The 19,826-nt window shown below is 38.7% G+C and overlaps 2 protein-coding genes across 2 annotated transcripts; one reads left to right on the forward strand and one right to left on the reverse strand.

Moving 5' to 3' along the window:
- Positions 1-1,892: 1,892 nt before the first annotated feature.
- Positions 1,893-13,588, reverse strand: LOC103703346. Its single transcript, XM_008786171.4, has 5 exons — positions 13,173-13,588; positions 9,104-9,171; positions 7,452-7,603; positions 3,965-4,565; positions 1,893-2,388 (listed from the first exon to the last, which is right to left on the reverse strand). The coding sequence occupies exons 1-4, from the start codon at positions 13,360-13,362 to the stop codon at positions 4,007-4,009; spliced, it is 969 nt and encodes a 322-aa protein (XP_008784393.2). The 5' UTR covers positions 13,363-13,588; the 3' UTR covers positions 1,893-2,388; positions 3,965-4,006.
- Positions 13,589-17,455: 3,867 nt separating this feature from the next.
- On the forward strand, positions 17,456-19,281 carry LOC120111590 (chalcone synthase-like). The gene is made up of 2 exons (XM_039129010.1): positions 17,456-17,733; positions 18,088-19,281. The coding sequence occupies exons 1-2, from the start codon at positions 17,556-17,558 to the stop codon at positions 19,077-19,079; spliced, it is 1,170 nt and encodes a 389-aa protein (XP_038984938.1). The 5' UTR covers positions 17,456-17,555; the 3' UTR covers positions 19,080-19,281.
- The last annotated feature ends 545 nt before the right edge of the window (positions 19,282-19,826 follow it).

A 19,826-nucleotide genomic window follows, 5' to 3' on the forward strand; every position in this document is an offset into this window, starting at 1 on the left:
CAAAGAAGTTCATCGATGAAACTCGATGTCAGAACTAAGATTGCCATTTGAACTACAGGCATGTTTGGTTCGTAACCGAAATGGAAATCAGAATAGATATATCCCTGACGTATTTGGCCCATAACCGGAATCGAAATGGAATAGATAATTTAAAACATATCACCCCTCCCCGCTCTAAACGAAACGGCTGGAATGAGAGTCACACATTTCTATTCTTATCCCAAAGTCTAAATCCCTCCAACCAAATATGCCTTTAAAGATGCAGAACATCACATCCCTAGAACATGTTACTACAGCAATGTTCTAACAGTAACTTCCAGTAGAAACCAAAATGATTGCCCAGCAAATCTTATGTGAGATCTAGTTTCATTTTCTTTCAACTGTTAATTATGTTCATTATAAATCTTGTAGACGTTCACAGTCACTACTCTAGATCAACCCACGCCAACAACTATAGAAGAGGTACGTTCATCCCTAGATATCATAAAATACTTATGTACAGCACCCACAACAACGTTACTCCCAATATGAGAAGTTTAATATCAACAACGTAAGCATAACTGAGTTAAACGGTGAACAATCTTCTATGAACTATCATGTACTTGCAAGTAAACACTTAATAAGTGGTTGGAATGCTACATACAAGCACGAGCTTCCAAATGATATGAACTGCTTGTTCTATGGTAGGATCCTATCCATTATTTAAAACCTAACCTGATATTCTCCTACACAATGGTTGAAGTTAGTATGCGTCATAGAAATATCTTTGATCACTAGCCATCATGAGTTTAAGAAGTCAACTGATGGCAAAATGTAATTGAACAAACTCGCGACAAATGCCTTGTGACACATCCGATAAATGAAAAAGAAGATGGATCCTTTATAGGAGTTACTTGATGTTAAATAGGAGACAGATGATATGATTTGCTCATATCTCTCAAACCAACCAAAAACATTAAAACAGATAAATTGGAGATGAAACTAAAACTAGAAAGTAATACAGTAAAACTACTTGTAATATGAAATGAAAGAAATATTGTAAAACAATCTCAGCTTTCAAAAATATCGTACACAACAACATCCAAAGACCATTAAAAATCACAGAAGGAAATGCTTTTTACATTGGAGGCGAGCAGAACCACCCTAGCAAAACCTCTTCTGCAGAAAGGATTTGCCCTAGAAGTCTTTCTTGAGCTTGCCTCCTACCCAAGTCAATGAGGTAACAACCGAATAAAAAATTCCAGAACTATAAGAGTCAGTACATGCCAATCTTTAGCAAGAGAAAATGGCGCTAACGTCCATGCGTATTTTGACTATAGCTCTTTCTAATATGTTTATAGTAAAGATGTATGAATTAGCAGTTTATCTGATTATATGCATATTTTTATGTGAATGAGTGAATTTAATCTACAAATTTCTGAACACTCTCTCCAGAGAGTGCTACAAATGTTCAGAAAATACTAACAGCAAACCTCTTTCTATTTTACTGCTAATTAAAGATGATCATAAGTCCAATCTGAGTGATGGTTGATGCATTATAAATTAGAAAATTGTTTGCAAGGGTAATTTATGAAACAATATATTAAAACCAAATGTGCCTTTCTCCTCCTGGAAAATGTATGTCATGCTATTTTTCTCTGCTTCTTTTAATATCCGGCATGGTAGTTAAAGGCATTTTAACAATAACTTCATCAACTAAATAGTAAACATATATTCAGAAAATAAGAGAAAAATCAATTTATGGATTATTATATTATCTTGATACGATAAATCCTAACTTTAATCAATGGCGTCATATCAAAATGACAACTAGATAGGGGTCAGACTCCAGAATCAAGGTAGTATAATGCTAGTTTATAAAACTTTCAGACACGGATCGATATACCATATGCTAAAGCCATCAAAGCATGGAAAGGTCTTAATAGACTGGATAAAGTGAATTCTGGTTTTAAGGCAATGCTGTTTCTCTCATCATTTACACAACAAAATAATGCAGCACCACATGGCAGATCATAATGTGATTTTTCCTATGATTATCGGGTCTTGATTTGAAGCTCATGAATTTCCACATAACCCACACTTCCATGGGAGTAATACTACACATATTGGCTTGAGAAGTTCTTAAGCAGAAGACAAGGCACTCAGCTGGCAGAATGAATATCGTTTGTCATTCCTTAGCCAGGATATGGGGCGTAAACAGCTCAGATATGACAAAACTGATCAACCAGAAGCATGAAAATGAGGTCATATGCTTGTTATGATAGCTAAGTGAGGATGCAATAATAGCATGTATCAGGTCCTTTTGGTGCCTGAGCAGTCAAACCCATTATATTACTTGCTCACACAGATGAAGCTTCTATTCTTATGGCATGAGTAGGACAAATAAGCCTGCAGACACAAGTTATATTCAGGACAACCTTTAATCAGAAAAATCCAGTACTGGCAACTAAAAGAAACTTCAGAAACAAGTTAGTTAACTAGGATGATTAGCAAGACTGTGCCATGATGTAACAAAAACTAAATCAAGGTCGATAATGCCAAATTGATGAGAGATACATGAAAGTTTTTCTTTCTCTGCACAAAAGGATTAGTTTACACAGATCAGGAAAATGAAGCATCAGAATATTTATAGCAAGATGGAGACAGATAAACTTTTCTTTGAACCCCAAGTCTTAATTTATAGCGCAGAAGATGTGACAATCCTTTGTGAGTTCGAATACCATATCTATGTATTTAAATTCAAGTAACACTCAGACTAGCTTGAGAAGAAGGAAGTTAGGGAGATGGCATAGTTGATGGCCTGATGCAACTTTAGCCTTAACATCTGAAACATGTGTGAGAGTTTGTTTTCAAGTGAAAATAGTTAACCCTTTAAAATTTTACTGAAATGTGTGTGAGTGCAAGCTTTTTTTCCACCCGGCGGGGGGGGGGGGGGGGGGGGGGGGGGGGGGGGGGGGGGGGGCATATCTATGGATTTGTTAATTAGCGAATATTTATCAAAGTTAAACTCCCATTATGCAATGGAATGCCCATTAATCACATGATGGACTGGCTAGGAAATTTTGGAATTTCTTGCTTAGCATCATGCCACAGTGTCATACTCAAAAAGGAGTTTTGTTGATCACATTGGCACTTCAGACTAATTTTCTAGTTTTCTTCTGTCTCCAGGTTGTGGTTAGCCTGCTAGATCTTGTTGGGTAATAGAGATCCTATGCGCACTTAAGCACTAGTTTTGTTGCGTCCCAGGGTGATGGTTAGCCTACTAAATCTTGCTGGGTCACGATGTAGTAACTCCTAGGCTTTCATAATTTCTAGTTTCTTCTAAATTTACTGGGGACTATAAGGACTCACCGGTTATACCAGATTTTAGATCTAGAACAAGGTCATGTGGTGTCCTAGGTTAAGGAGAAGCATGACAGACTAAGTGCATGGCATGTACTTAAGATTCACTGTGATAATGAAACGAAAAAGCTAACCATTCATTAAAAGGTGTGAAGAAAATAAATGCTTCTTTTGTTAGGTATTCTTTTGATGAAGATGACCTAAAGTCTAAGACCCCATTTGAGGGATGTTGCATGTGCGGGGACTCGTATAGGCATGGGTTCCCACATTGGTGTGTTAGGGTGGTCTTGGGTAGTTAAGCAAGGTGAAGGACCCAACAAGTACCTTTATGACTAGCCTTCTTGGGTAAGGTCCCAAGTCATTATAAATGATATTAAAGCTGAACCAACCCATGATCCATGTGGTCTAGGGGACACTGCAACATAAACTTTTCTAGGATTGACCTCCAGCCTGTTATAGTGTTTCTATTTCTCATTGGACCACCCTTCCTTGGTAAGGATGTCAAAGCTTAAAGGAGAAGAGCATGCGACGGATCCCATATCAAGCGTGAGTACTTAAGGAGTGTCTTTGATCCCACATTAACAAAAACATGCCAATAATGAATTAAGAGTAAAGGCCTTACCTTAGGAAGTCGGGAATAATGAATTAGGGGACAGCCCTTAGATCAAGAAGATATCCATTGATCTGGTAATGATGATTTGAATACTTGGAGTAATGCTAATCTCTGTCTCTTGCCCAACTTGCAACTTGTGTAGCCCTTAGAAATTCCACCCTTCAGTGTTTCACAGCCACATTCTACAGCTTTTCTTCTCAGAGAACACAAGGAAGCAGATGCCTCGGTTATAGCAGCAATGTCCTCTGTACTATGGTCAGGGTGATCATCTTTCAATATCTGCCTGGAGGTTTCAATTGACAACCCATGGGGTTCTTTATTCTCCTCCTCTATGGTTCCGGATTCTTCTGGCAACGTCCTTTCAGTATCTTCCTTGCTGCCACTTCCCCACCATCTGACACAAACAGATGACAAGCCATTTGCTGGAAATCCATATTTGAATTCATCCATGAAGGTAGGAATGCCTCTATACTGGATCATATTGGGCCAAGTAGTTTGTGAAAACTTATTTCCTTGTGATTGCAGAACATGTCCTGGCATGGGAACTCCTTGCTGCAATTTTAATGCTCCTTGTGTGACACTTGGTGCTCTGTTCTGAACTTGATTGCCACTAAATTTAAAACAAGACAGGATTAGGCAAGAGGAAAGAACCACACATCATCTGAGCCATCTAATCTTCACAAATAAATCAACAGCAACAAACAACCACACATTTTTCAACAAAAGAAGAAAAAAAAACCTGTACATCTTCAACTAACAGAAGTGGCTCACATCAATCTGTACATTGCAGTGCACCAACAAGAAAGCACCACGGTCCACCATGAACCCACAGAGGTATGATACTTTAGATGTTATTGTAATAAAAAAAAAGAGAAAAGGCAAATGATAAGGTGAAGCATAAGGATTGCCAAGCTAAAACATATCAATTTCTTGATGCAGACGAGTGATCTGGTGTATTCATCTGCAGAAGCATATCAGCTAACGAGCTGCGAACCAAATGGACCAACTGACTTCTTAATGGATTCTCTTAATGATCCAGCTTTTCTAGCTGTTATCCTAGAAAGTGTTTCTTTTTTACAATCTTTATTTCTTTTCATTTCATTGCTCTCAACTAAGATCCTTCTTGGTTTCATATAACTGAATTTGTTGCAATTTAATTTACTGATCTATCATGTAATTTGACATAGTTCAACATCCAACATGTAACCATAACTACTGACTCAACTACAGCATTTTGGCCTATACAGCAAAAGAGATTGTAGGTTGAACTACAAAAGTTTTCAAGTGACGGTTGTTACACCAAAGCAATAAGGATTAGTACCATACAGTTTCATAATTTTATATAATGATATACGGATCTTAATATATATTATATTTTACCATTACTATTAATAAGGGTATTATTTTACCATAATACCCTTATTAATTTTACCATTACTATTAATAAGGGTATTATTTGATATATTACTTCACATATTATATTTTATCATTGCAATGGAGAAAATTGTTATAACAGAAAATTATATTAGTAATATAATAATAACAATATTAAAAAATATGCTATATACATTTATAACCAATATTTTAAGGTATAAGTACATGTTAGTATGTATACTACTATTAATATTATAAAATCATAATAGTAGCAAATGCATTATCATGATAAATTTATATAATATAAAATATAATGGGTTAAGTTCTAGTCACATCTAGTGTAACTCTTATAGATTTACATCTTTTTTTGAATTGGATGATAGGGGTCCGACCTCACTAAGTCAAGCCATTGGATTCAAGGTTTGCCATCTCGGTATCGGTGTAGGTACGATCCGCATAGGCAAAGCAGACCAAGTATCGGTACGGTACAAAATTGCATACCAGTTCGGTATTGGTACCGTATGGTACGTCCGGTATGGTACGATACCAACTGATATAGCAAACTGTGATAAAATTTGGTCTACTACCTCTAAACTGCTTACACACTAAAAATCATATAATTTGAAGATCCCTATCCTATATATCAAGTGGTCAAAAACTAAAAAAATTCATATGAAACAATACCTATTATTTGACCACTTAATTAATAGGCTAACAGTTTCCAAATCACATGATTTTCGGTATGCCTATTAGACTATACCTTAAAATGGATCAAAGTTTCATGTCAAATGGGCAAGTTGGAACACCCTTGTCTTTCTCACTGGTGCCCAAATTCCAAGCTACAAGTTTCAATAGGTTCTGATTTAGCTGTTTATTTCCAACATCATATTCACCATTTATAAAGTTATTTGTTGCATTAAATTACTTGAAATAATTGAGAATACTTTTTGGATGATCATTTATATAATTTGTTTCGAAAAATATAATTTTACTGGCTAACATGTCATTTTGTAGATTAAAGTAAATCCACAAAATAAAGTTAACTGTTTCTTTAATTTACCTTTTATTTCCTTTGATTTTTCTAACATATTGCAAATTTTTTAGTCATATGTACATATAATCCTATTTTAATATATTTTTTCAATATAATTCATCTAGGTACCAACACTCTACTAATTGTATGCAGTCCTCTGACCATCTACATACTGCAGTTGCTTGCTACAACACTTTCATCACATAGCTATATTGTCAGATTTATTATTACAAGTTACAGTCACATGTAGCTAATACATATTGAGTATACAGAAAGTGGGTTTCACTGCAGTAAAATAAGAATAACATCTAATAGTTTGAAAGCACCTAGTTTTAGAAAAAATGAGTTCTATGATGGTTAGTACACAAGAAATTGGAGAAGTAATATGAAGCACTTAAACTAATTGAAAATTTGCCCTTTGTTTGCCTATTTTAGTTTTCTTAGAACAAAAGGAAATACTTTTCTTACTCTCTCTAAATATTCTTTTCTAATCCTTCTGGCCATCTTTAATGACTTGACCAAACAAATTATTAAAATGAGAGATTGTCCATTTATCTAAACTCTTGATCATAACAGTTGATATGGGATCAGTTAATATAATTCTAAAAGGTTGTTAAACAATGTTGCTACCCTTCAATATAATTTAATTAGGGGGATAAAGTACTAAGCATAAGAACTTAGGGAAATAAAATAAAATGGTGGGAGATAAATTTAGCCCCTACTAGTAGAGCATATTTAGTTATCCATGATTGGTGCAAAACTTTTTAGCATCAATATGACAAAGAAAAGAAACAGCATTCTTTTAGTTCTCTTTATTGTTTCGGAAGAAAGATCTCCTCGTGATTCATATATTTTCAGAAAAATATATTTTTAATAGATAGGAAAATTTTCAATAATGAACCAGTGTGCTACATTGTAATGTGTATCATTCTAAGAACTGTCGGGACGAGCACGAAATGAATAAAAGATACTAACTTGACAAAGCAGCCATGTACAGACAAAAATATGTTGCACTATGTAAAGCATCATCAGATACAAATAAAAATGAAGGATTTTTTTGCACTAAAACAGTAAGGCAACTTTGCTCACAAGGTTGTTGATGATGAACCAACCGACATTGAAGGCATCACTTTTGAAACATCAGTTCTTTGGTTTGCTATCTTTGGCAACTCAGCTAGCTCTTTAGTTCTCTCTCTTTCAGCATCCTTTCTGATATCTTCCACAGTCTTCCCAGCAAGAAACTAAAGAACATGAAGTTTATAAGTTGCAATACCATAAAAAAGTTTTTTTTAAAAAGGAACATTGTACACCATCAAACATGGCTCTCAAGAACCAATAGAGCTGCAACAGCTGATGACATGACTGTCATATGCCAAAGAGAGCTTTAGGAGTGGGAGCTATAAAAAGATTTACCATAAAGGAAAGAGCAAGAAATCATCGAGAATCTTTTTCTAGAAAGCTTTTCTCTACTATTATGTTAATAAGCAAGTCGATGCTCATTTGGTCTAACTGAAATTTGGTTTGAGATCATGCTGAAGATGCTCATCAGTAGCAGCTAAAATTTCAGATTAAGTGGATCAATTTCATTAAAATCTTTGTCGCATCTTATGTGCCTTTTAGCTGATCTAACAGCAAATAGAGTCCTATTGTTGGAACAGATGGTATATGCGTAACCCTAGTGTTCCTTTTATTTTATCAGTTTGAATGATCACTTTTTTCAAAGAAGTGGAACAAAATCAAAAGAACATAATGAGAAAGGTGATCTGTCCCTCTTTAGCATGATGAGACCCACTCATATGATCATGAACTGAATTATACAAGGTTTTTGATCTTACCTCTAATCTTGATCTGACTCCCACTTTGATTCTGATTTCATTCAAGATATTAACAATGATCTCAAATATTTACCAATTTCGTTATGACCAAATGTATACACAAAAGTTTATGTGTGTATCCTTATAAATTATATAGGGTGTTGAAATGGTTAAAAGGAATCAAAGGAAATAAAAATTATAGATGGAATGTATGAAGAAATTATTTGTATCAAGTATTCTAAGTTTCTAGACGATGTATCGTTTACTTCTAAGCAATATATGTCTTGCATCAGAATCAGGGTTCATCCAGGACCGATTAGACTTTGTTAAGCATCAAAATGTCTCTAATTTATGTAGAAAGTACGATGAATCTTCTAGGAAAAGTTAGATAAATCAGCATTGGTTGAATAGAAAAGAATTCAATTGTCAAGCTTGCCCGAGAATATCGCATCATAAATAGAAGTTCTACCTAAAGCACATCTCTCTCTCACTGTTGTCTATCAAGTTATGTACATGTGCATGTGTCTACATATGTAATTTTGTATGATGCACACATATGACATACCTCTTAGCTACTAAACCATGAGGGCATACGGGTATGGGATAGGGAAAGAAAAGCATTCCGAAAAGGAAAAAGAAAGGAACAGAGAAAGTTCTTAGAAAGCAAGACTCCAGAGAGGGGGCATCTTAGGTAAACATTCCAGCTAGTAAGTAATATAAAATAACTAAGAAAGTTTATTTTCATGTTATTTACAAAAACATAGCATTTTAAAAGAAGTCCATTTTACAATTATGGCCATAGAAGATGGAAAATACTTAAAAAATTTCTATGCATTTGTAACCCACAATCGGCATGGGATGATGTTCCTAAACAAGAAATAGTGCAGTACTGGATACAAATAAAATACATCTTATGTATTGACACACCTTACGATATGGCCACCTTATAATACCATTTTCACGACATATCCTCTTCAATGCACTAGTACAAACACCTGCAAAAAGCGAATTATTCAAACTGCATAATATATAACACAGAGATATCATTTAACATAACACAACAAGCTTCCTTCCCATCATTTTGGGATCTACAGTTGAATTACAACATTTTGGAAAGAGAAACTCTCACAAAAAAAATCCGCAGTTGAATAGTAGATGAACCTTGAAACAATGCACAACTTCATGCCAATATTTTCAGATAGACACTAAGTTTGTTTATGGACAAATAAACATAAACATAACCAGAAAGCAATTGTCCCAACTACTCGAGGTTGGGATGGAACAACAACAGAATTATGGAATAAATCAACAGAAACAAAAAAAGTACTCCTGTTCCATCAACTATCTTCTTTCAGACAGCAAAGTAAATCCAACCTTCTACAAACTCTAATTGCACTATATATATCAAATTAGGCTTCCCTCATAAAGTTAAATCAGCATCCATTTTACAAGCTAGTAAACAAATATATATATGAATATTCTATTATACTTGTAATGTTGCCTATACAACCTCAAAAATGCAGTGGCTCAATGGCAGGCCTAGTAGACTAGGCAAGCACCTAATGTTAATGAGGATAAATTGATTAAAATGGATATGTTTTCGATATAAATAAAAAGAGTTAGTACAAAGAGGATGAGACAGGGAAAACAAGAGATTTTGTTTTGGGGGTTGGGGGGGGGGGGTGTTGTATTGAGGTGGAGAAAGTTGTTCTACACACTAATTTGTTATTAATATAATGCCTGTCTTTTTGCTGCAAATTTCGAAATGAATCAAATTAAAATTCAATCAGTGACTTGGTGGGTCTGGGCTACATCATGTGCTATCCATCTTCACACATTTTAAGAACTAAGAGTAAAAAAATTCAAAAAAGCAATTGAGTCAATTTAGTGTTTCATTCTCTTGATGAGAAACTACTTGGAATATGATCGAAATTCAACATCTTATTGATAATTACTTACTAAACAAGTCCAGCAAGCTTCAAGAGACGCAAGGAAAATTGCCAATTAACAGAATAGCATATTTAAATTTTTGATCCAGCGACAACAAATTTCAGTGGTTTCAATTTGGCACTAGAAACTTATGAATATTTTTTCGCTCTTCTAAATTACGATATTCACAAGCAATATTTGAGTGGAAGACACATTTTGACCATATCAAGTTTCAGTCACAAAGTAGAGACAATTCCTTCTATTCTCTATTTTATTTTATTGTCCAACAAATGGCACCCCCTTTGAATTCCATCTGACTTTAAATTGGATCCTTCCTCTGCCAAAAACTTGTAGAGATCATTTTGTTTGGCCTTCTACACCTTTGGCTCTATCTAGGAGCATCCTATCGGTTTCCAGTCAATGTCTTGCCTTCCACATCTCCTTCCCCTCCACCCCAACCTTCCTCCTATCCCTCCCTGCCTCTTCACTCCGTCCTCTACAACACCACCTCATTCTCCTTCTCCCATCCACTTCTGCTTCTTCTACCTACAGTCAATGTGATATGCAGTAACCTTAAGAACCCTTTTTTTTTTTATAACATCTGTCCTTGTATTTTGAATTCAGCATATTTCTCAAAGGGCATACAATAGTACCACATCATAGACACCTAACCCTGAGTATACTTTCCTATCTAAAAACCAGCATCTAACGTGGATATCATTATTGATCAAGACAACGATAACTGTGATTATTGGAACTGCAATAAATAGCAATTTAAATCATATAAAAAGTCTCTATGTAATTTATTATAAATTATCTCTTTTTTACATCTTTTCATGACTATGTGGATGTTTCTACATTCGGCATGATATGCCACTAAGGTTTTAAACATGCACTAACAATTGGCAGTGTTCTACAATTCTGAATTGTAATTGAAGGATTGCTTCCTTGGCTTCAATGCCAGAAGGTTTCGAATATAACTATGACTAGTTATTTCAATTATATAACTACCATAATGGGTGCTGTAAGTGAGGTAGCTTAGAAAGTCAAACTGAGGCAGCTTAGAAAATCAAACTGAGGCTCCGCACTACCATATGACTTGAGAATCCACCTGATTGACCATAGAATGAGGATTCCTTTTCTCCTCCTACTGAGTTCTTGTGCGTGGTAGTATTCCTACTAAGATGACCACTCCCTCATGTAAGATATTTAACATCAATCTTCCACCAACAGAAAGGGATTTTGAGTGGTTCAAACTTGTTGTCCAGACCCCAGAGGTACAATTTGCATTCCCATGTCTTCTTTCAATTGCATATCTCCATCAGTCATCTGACGATCCATATCACCGTCAATTAGGTTTTACAGGTTTTGGGAGTTGGGTTGAGGCTTATTTTTGCACTTATTTACATACATATAAGGCAAATTGCAAATTTGTGGTGTGCTACTATTGGGGAATAAATAAAGCCTCAGTTCCTATGCAAACATCAAGCAAGAAATGCATCTCCTCTTCAACTTCTGCTCCCTTTTTAATAGTTTGAGTTAATTTATATAAGTTATGAAGCTAGTCTGATTTAAAACTTACTAAATATCCTATTTTCAACTTGTATATGCATTCAAATCATTCCTCAATATGTCAAAAGACTCAAACTGATTTCCAAAATATATGAAAACCACAATGCCCAAAGATTGCCTCCTTTCTTCTTCAGTTATTGATTTGTGGTCAGGTTTGTTCTGAAAAAAGATTGGATAGCAAAGCTTCAAAAACCCACAAATCTAATGAAAGCTTGTCTCAATTAGAGTTGCACAATGCAGGAGCAGGAACGAATTGTGATCCTAGAAAATGATACGAAGCAAGACTAAGGAGCATTAAAAAAATTAGGAACGTACATATTAAAAATAAGGAAACCTAAAAATAGCAGTTTTTAAACAAAAGAAAAATGATGTAGATCAAATCGGGCACTCAAAGAAGGAAGCAAAAGATTAATCTGAAATCTTCTTAGCTCTGACATGGCTGTGCCTAGTATTCCTGCTTTTCCTTTCCAATTCATTTCTGGGCATTAACCTAGAAGCAATGAGAATAAATTTTCATTTGTTTAATATGTTTCATTCCTTTCTATAACTCATCCAACTGAAAAACCATATCATATAAAAAGAACAAACAAGACTTAAAGAATGCACGAATCATCCTATGCCCTGAAACAACCTCTTAAGTAATGGGGAAATATATGAGATTGTATCCCTATGGTGAAAAACAACCTCTTAAGTTTAACTCTTAGGACTAAGCTAAATAGGCCAATGGATCTTAGTAACAGTTAGGATCTGAATCATATTTGCACCTTAACATGTCATCCAATGAATACCGGGATGCTTTCAGCCTTTCACGATGTTCTCTTTACAAAATTGGCATCTCACTACTCTGATTAAAGAACATGCTTTTGAACACCACAATCAGTTATCATCATGAACAATCTTTCCTATGATTTAAATAGAACTCTCATATATTTAATTGGGTCTAATAAAAACAAGAATCCTTCTTTAACATTGCCAAGGACAAATTTTCCGCTTTCCTCCGGCAAAAGAACAATGAAGCACTCTCACAACAATGATAATGAAAGCAAAAAAAGAGGGAACAAAAAATTGGGGGCGAAATCAAGTTGTACACCTTCAATTTTTAGTTCAAGAAATGCCTCAAGCCATCACCCACAAAAAGAAGGAAATTTGAAGCTAATGATCCGCCAAAGAATCAAGAAAACCGATCCGAGAATTTCTTGAAGACAAAAAAGGACATAAGCAAGCCATTACATGCCAATAGAAGAAAAATCCAAGTTTCTCCACCTCAGAAGATGAGATCTTCCATATGCCAAAGAATCAAGGAAACCAATTCCAGAACTTCACGAAGACAAAAAAAAGACATGATCAGAACATTACATGTCAATACGAGAAGAATCCAAGCCTCGCAACGTCAAAAGAAGAGATCTTTGCTCGAACATATCAAACCAAAAAACACCACCCCAAAATTGAATTCTTGCAACGGAAATCATGATGGAAAATAGGAAGAAAGAAGTACCGAGGTTAGACGCGGCCTCCGCGATGGGGAGGGAGAAGTACTTGGAGATCTCCTCAAAGGAGAGCTTCCCGCTGGGCGGCGGCGGAGCAGAGACGGGCGACGCGGTGGCGCTTCCGCCCGGATGCAGCTGGTGATCGAGCAGCTGCTGCTGCTGCTGTTGGGGGTTTTCTGACTGGGACGCGGACGTCATTTACAAACATCCAATCGTAATGCAACAGATACTAAATCCACCGCGAGGAGCGTGTTGGAGGAGCAGCAGCAGCAAGAAGGATTGGATGCCGTTTCTTTGTCTGGATTTTGGCTTTCGTAGCGAAGGGCCTTAAATCTAAATCAAGAATCAAGAAAACCATCGGCTAGGGTTGGGCGCGCAGAGCCGGCTCTCCATCTCCATTAGACGTGCCAATATTGGTATTGCCCTTTACCTTTATTTGGGTCCAAAGCTATAATATAAATTACATATTCTGTAGGATAAGTTCGTATGCACATTCCCATTCTCCTTCTCATAATATCGAGTTCAGTCCATTAGTCCTCCACCCCTTTAAGTCTGGCTCAGTTTGCCGACCCTAGGCTTGACCCATCCGACTACCATCTTACGGCCAAAGACAGCAAACTAGTACTCGGACTTGGCGCTGGCACTTAGAGAGCCACAGATGACCCAGACAACCAGACTATACATATATGACTCGGGCTTATGATGTAGGCTTTTAAAATATTTTGGATGTGGATCTCATCTGAAACAAGTAAATTTGATCTCGACCAGACTAGAAGATATGGCAAATTCCTGGCTCACGGGTCGCCCCTCCATATTGCCCATGATGCGAGCATCGTGCGCACAAGGCTCATGACTATGAGTCTCGATTTCAATGCTCCTTGGTACTTTAAAACTCTCTCTTCCGCAACATCTCTCCCGCATTGCCTCTATTCCAATGAGCCGCATCATTGCCTCTATTCCATCGTCCCTATCCAGCACCTCGCCGTCGATCCTAAGGTCCTCACCCTTATGATCGCAGCGTCTGAGAAATAAAAGCTCATGCCCATGTTAGCCAAGTTAAAGCCCTTCCTCATCCCTAAGTTCAAGTGTAATCACTACCATTGGAAAGCTATCACCATTACCGTTGTTGCCCCATCATACCTCTCTATTGAGAGATCTCATTCCACTGTCCTTCCTTGCCGGGAGATCCCACACTTGTCTCTCTCCGTTGAGAGATCCTGTGTCATCGTCCTTCTTCACTGAGAGTTTCTGTGCCGCCATATGCTCATCCCTGGCAAGAGGTCCCATTATCATAATGACAACTGAACATGCAAGTTCGATCAAGAGGATTCCCCTGCAGCCTATTTCTCGTCTACGCCCGTTCCTAAGGATCGTCGTTTCCTTTAGCACTGCTTCTTGCCGTCCAAGTCACCAACTTGGCTGATAGTGGCATCTTCATCCGTTGCTCCCTCCTCACCAGATCGGTCTGAATTGGTTTAATTTCTTTGACGGCCTAGTTCACCTACTTTTGAACTGATTTTGGACTAGTTCAGACTAGTTCCTTATGCTCTCAGTTGTACTCTTTCCATTTTTGACCAATGGTTGTCCTACTAATTTTGTCTCTATAATTGATGTTTTGCATCTACTTTCTTTGTTCATCATTGCAGACTTGCAATTATGAATAAATTTGATGCCTCTTTGCCTATTTTTATCACTTTGGATAGATCCAACACATCAACTAGTTCCATTGGTGTGCAAAACGGCCAAATCTGTCGAGCTCGATGACTTAGGTTTGAAACCCAAGCAGGGACAACAAGGTGATGGCAGTCGAATTGAACCACAATATATCCTGCAAGCCTCAAATAAGTATTTGCACATATGCCATGTATGAATTAAATATTCATTGATCTAAATGTTTTATATAGTTTTAAATGCAAGTTATCTAGTTTTCGCAGCTCATAGTGCTGCCATGGAATTCGTCCCACGGATCGCTGGGATGAATAATCCCAGCTCAGATTAGGCGGAGATGGCACCTATGGGATCCATCCCAAGGACCACCAGGGATGAAAAATCCTAGCTTAGACGAGACTTGGATCGCAAGTGATGACATAATACCAGCTGAGATAAAAAAAATCCTAGCTTCAACTTGGCTCGAAGGTACTACCCGGCCTAGCTAACCGAGCATAAAACTAGCTAAGAGAGGAAATCTTAGCCAAGCTAGATTGGATCAAAGTGGCATGCCCAAGTTAACTAGTCGCGAGGAAACCCAGTCGAAGGAAGAAATCCTAGCCCAGGAAAGGTTAGATCAAAGTGGCATGTCCATCCTCATAAATCCTCGAAAAAGTCACCCTAAGGAGGAAATCCTAGTCAGGTAGGTCGGATCAAAGTGGCATGCCCAACTGGATCGGTCACGAGCAAAGCGAGCTGAGAAGAAAAAACCTAGCTCGGGATAGGCCGAGGCGACACCCATGGGATCCAACCCAATGACTGCCTAAATGAAAATCCTAGCCCATGCTAATTTGGATCGAAAGTGGCACACTCAACCTAACTATTCGCGAGCAAAGCTAGACGAGGAGGATATCTTGGCCTAGACTAGGTTGGATCAAATTTGGCACACCATGAGGACCTCAACCTTGAGCCAAAACAACTCTCAAGCCAACCTCAATAGGATCACAACCTCAGCAACACAACTTCAAGCATTTGGACAGATATTTTACAAGCATTTGGACAGTTTACTCGACAGTAAGTATCAAAGAAAATTTAATTTAATTTTTATGTGTTGAAAAATTTGGATATATCCAAGCATGAAGACGACTTCGGTTGTGCAGAAAGTTCTAGATCCATCTAGACTTAATAGCTGCTCTAGCTGACTAGGGGATAAAGGCAAGAATAAGTCGATTTCATTCGACAAGAACTCCTGCAAGGTGACTTAAAGGAGCAACCTAACAAGTTAAACTCCAGGAGGACAATAACAGCTTACAAAAAGCCGACCCCCAAGCTTAAGGCTCGAAATGCTGGACCCAAGGACAAAGATCCAAGAGCCGACCTAAATAATAGCTCTTAGGTGAAAGAGCCGACATAAATGGCTCTCAGGTCAAAGAGTCAACCTCAACTGCTCTTAGGTCCAAAATCCGATTACAATGGCCTTTAAGGCAAAGGGCCGACCTTAACGGCTCTCGATACAAGAAGTGGACCCCAATAGTTCTTAGAACAAAAAGATTTTAATGGCTCAGATCAACCGAAGATCTATATGCTTGATCACATTTCTGACTTGACGAGATGCAAAATATTTCATCGTACAAACTATCAACCATTTTGGATTCTAAATAAATCCGCCCAAATTGCCTATCAAAATGTTAGGGCTATCACCTAAAATCTTGATGAACTAAATACGTGAGCTATGATCTAAAAAAATGAGCGAGATGAGGTGGACCATTTTTTCCTAGACCGAGATGAGAAAAATGACTTTGACACAGAAGTGGAAGGGCATGTGATGTAGCTAATTAAACCTCATCTTTCAAGCATGAGCTCACACGTGGCATGTCATAAGACTAATTTCAATTGTATTCATATTTTTGAGCTGATCGAGACAAAACAAAATTTAAAGATAGTTCTCCACTTAATTTAGGACTTTGAAGAGTCCAACTAAAGTAGAATAAAAATTTTACGCCTATAAAAAAAGAAGCTATGCATCTCATATTATTCTATATCACTCTCTATGGAAAAGTAAGTGCAGCAAGCTTGCTGACAAGCCTTGCTGACGGCAAGATCCGGTTAAAAGATAACCGTAGATATATTTTTACAAAGAAAAATAACTTTTGTAGTTATAATAGCAGTTTTTTTATGAAACAGTTATTTCGGACCAGCATAACAGAATTTTGTGCAGAATTTAATTGTCAATGCATCTATTGCTTTTGCATACCATCATAATTTATACTATGTTAAATTAGTTAATTAAATTTTACCCAGCAGCGTTGCTTACGTGTTAGTGCTAAACAATTAAAGAAACAAGTACTCATTTAATTTTATCATTCAAGCTCTTCTAACCAACCTAGTAGTAGTCAACGAGCGTTACAGCCAGCAAACCCCGCATCCCTAGCCCATACGCCGCCCTCCTGTGCCAGCTACCAAAAAGGTGGCCCCGTCATCCGACGTACACAGAGCAAAAGGAGGCAGAGGTTGGTGAATAGCACGGGCCACCTTTTGGGTAGGTGGGACAGGACGTGCCGTGGCGAGATCAACGCCCAGAAAAGAGGGGGTTCCGGCCCTCATTTTATAATTCCACCCAGAGCCCAGAGGGGCTATATATATGGGAGCGAAGAGCATGCTCCTCCACACACCCCGGCGCTCTACCCTAAACAATTAAACCTTCAGCAGCCGCTGCCCATCTCTCCATCTCCCTTCCACTTAGAATGGCCAGCATCGAGTCCATTCGCAAGGCACAGAGGGCTGACGGCCCGGCCACGATCATGGCAATTGGAACCGCCAACCCTCCTCATGCCGTCGACCAGAGCACCTACGCGGACTTCTACTTCCGAATCACCAACAATGAGCACAAGCACGAGCTCAAAGAGAAGTTCAAGCGCATATGTAAGAGCTTAATTAATTGTTGCATTCCTTGGTTCCTCGTATACTTTTTTGGTATAGTACTTAGAAACCACTTTGGCACGTTCGCTCTATCTCATGACACCTAGTGAGCATGCATGCATGAATCATGATATCCGATCGTGTTCCCATCTTTCTTCCAATTATAAAAAAACAAAGAATATGGAGGGAGCTGTCCGCAACACATTTTTATCCAGATCATGCATGCATACGTATCCAAACTCTCTCAGGCATGCGACAATTAGATGATCGATATTATCATCCAAACTCATGAATGAGAGATACACATGCAAGTCGCTCGTTTTTTTTTTGACGTTAGTTTGCTGCGTCGCGTTGCAGGTGAGAAATCCATGATCAAGAAGCGGTACATGTACCTCACCGAGGATGTCCTGAAGCAGAACCCGAACATGTGCGCCTACATGGCGCCCTCTCTGGATGCCCGGCAGGACATCCTGGTGGAGGAGGTGCCGAAGCTGGGGAAGGAAGCAGCCGTCAAGGCCATCAAGGAGTGGGGCCGCCCCAAGTCAAACATCACTCACCTCGTCGTCTGCTCCACCAGCGGCGTCGACATGCCCGGGGCCGACTACCAGCTCATCAGGCTCCTCGGCCTCAACCCGTCCGTCAAGCGAGTCATGCTCTACCACCAGGGCTGCTTCGCCGGCGGGACCGTGCTCCGCATCGCCAAGGACCTCGCCGAGAACAACAAGGGTGCTCGCGTGCTTGTCGTGTGCTCCGAGATCACCGTCGTCACCTTCCGAGGCACCGACGACGTCCACTTCGACAACCTCGTGGGCCAGGCCCTCTTCGCCGACGGTGCAGCGGCACTCATCGTCGGAGCGGATCCGATCCAAGGTGTCGAGAGGCCGCTCTTTCGAATGGCTTCGGCGGCTCAGCTGGTACTGCCGGACAGCGAGGGGGCCATCGAAGGCCACCTCAGGGAAGTGGGCCTCACCTTCCACCTCCTCAACCAGGTCCCCACCATTATCTCCAAGAACATCGAGAAGAGCCTGGAGGAGGCGTTCGAGCCGCTGGGTATCTCTGACTGGAATTCCTTGTTCTGGATTGCGCACCCTGGTGGCCCGGCCATACTTGACGCCTTCGAGTCCAAACTGAAGCTGAAGCCGGAGAAGCTCCGGGCGACGCGGCACGTGCTTAGCGAGTACGGGAACATGTCCAGCGCTTGCGTGTTCTTCATACTGGACGAGATGAGGAAGCGGTCGGCGAAGGAAGGGAAAGGGACCACCGGAGAGGGGCTCGACTGGGGAGTGCTCTATGGATTCGGACCAGGCCTCACCATGGAGACCGTCGTCCTCCAAAGTGTCGCTATCTAGGGTTTTAGACTCCACCATGGTTCCATTGCTACATTTTTTTATCGTTGGTTCAGTCCAAGCAGTCGTCGACCAAACAATATTTTAAAAGATTATATATGAGATATGCAATAAATAAATGATTGAATAAAAAGCCTGGTAGAGTGAAATACTCAATCAGCAAGTGTATCTTTCTTCAAGAATACCGAAGTGTTTACTCAAAGTATAAAAAAAGAGAAGAAGAATTAGTTCAGTGGGAAATCTTAATGTAAGATCCTAAGTTAAATCGCTGCCCCAGCAACGAACATTTCTTCTTTGTAGTGAACTTGCTCTTCCTCTTATAGTCAATTCCTACTTTGGACGCGCGCTTGCGGTCAGAGTTCTTCTATTTCACGTCTCCCGAAATCAATTGCAACTTTTGCTTGGGCCGGAAACGTATAAACCAGGGAATTTACGGAAAAACCATTAGCCGTATCGGACTTAAAGGAAACTTTCCCTCACCAGTCAAGCTGAGGATTGTTGACTTCCTTTTTCAGAAAGTCAAGAATACGTAACCATTGCTTGAACAGTTTTTGTTTTTCTTTTGTTGAGAAGGTGCCTGAAGGCTGATTAATAACAATCCATTACAATTTTATGGTAGTCATAACAGACCCCGGCTATGGTTGTTTTATGATTATAGTAGCATCATTTAATTAAATTTAAGTGTTAGTGTTAAGGTATTTCCTTTTCTTTTGATAGTTAAGGGAGCAAGAATTACCTAATTTCATAATA

The sequence above is a fragment of the Phoenix dactylifera genome, chromosome 8, assembly GCF_009389715.1.
Source record: "Phoenix dactylifera cultivar Barhee BC4 chromosome 8, palm_55x_up_171113_PBpolish2nd_filt_p, whole genome shotgun sequence".
In the NCBI taxonomy this organism is placed as follows: domain Eukaryota; kingdom Viridiplantae; phylum Streptophyta; class Magnoliopsida; order Arecales; family Arecaceae; genus Phoenix; species Phoenix dactylifera.

Coding starts and splice junctions, on each gene's coding strand:
- LOC103703346 (XM_008786171.4), bottom strand. CDS start 13,362: ATGACGTCCGCGTCCCAGTCAGAAAACCCCCAACAGCAGCAGCAGCAG. Junction 9,172..13,172: donor GGAGGCCGCGTCTAACCTCG/GTACTTCTTTCT, acceptor CGCTTTTTGCAG/GTGTTTGTACTAGTGCATTG. Junction 4,566..7,451: donor GGTTCATCATCAACAACCTT/GTGAGCAAAGTT, acceptor TTTTAAATTTAG/TGGCAATCAAGTTCAGAACA.
- LOC120111590 (XM_039129010.1), top strand. CDS start 17,556: ATGGCCAGCATCGAGTCCATTCGCAAGGCACAGAGGGCTGACGGCCCG. Junction 17,734..18,087: donor AGAGAAGTTCAAGCGCATAT/GTAAGAGCTTAA, acceptor GTCGCGTTGCAG/GTGAGAAATCCATGATCAAG.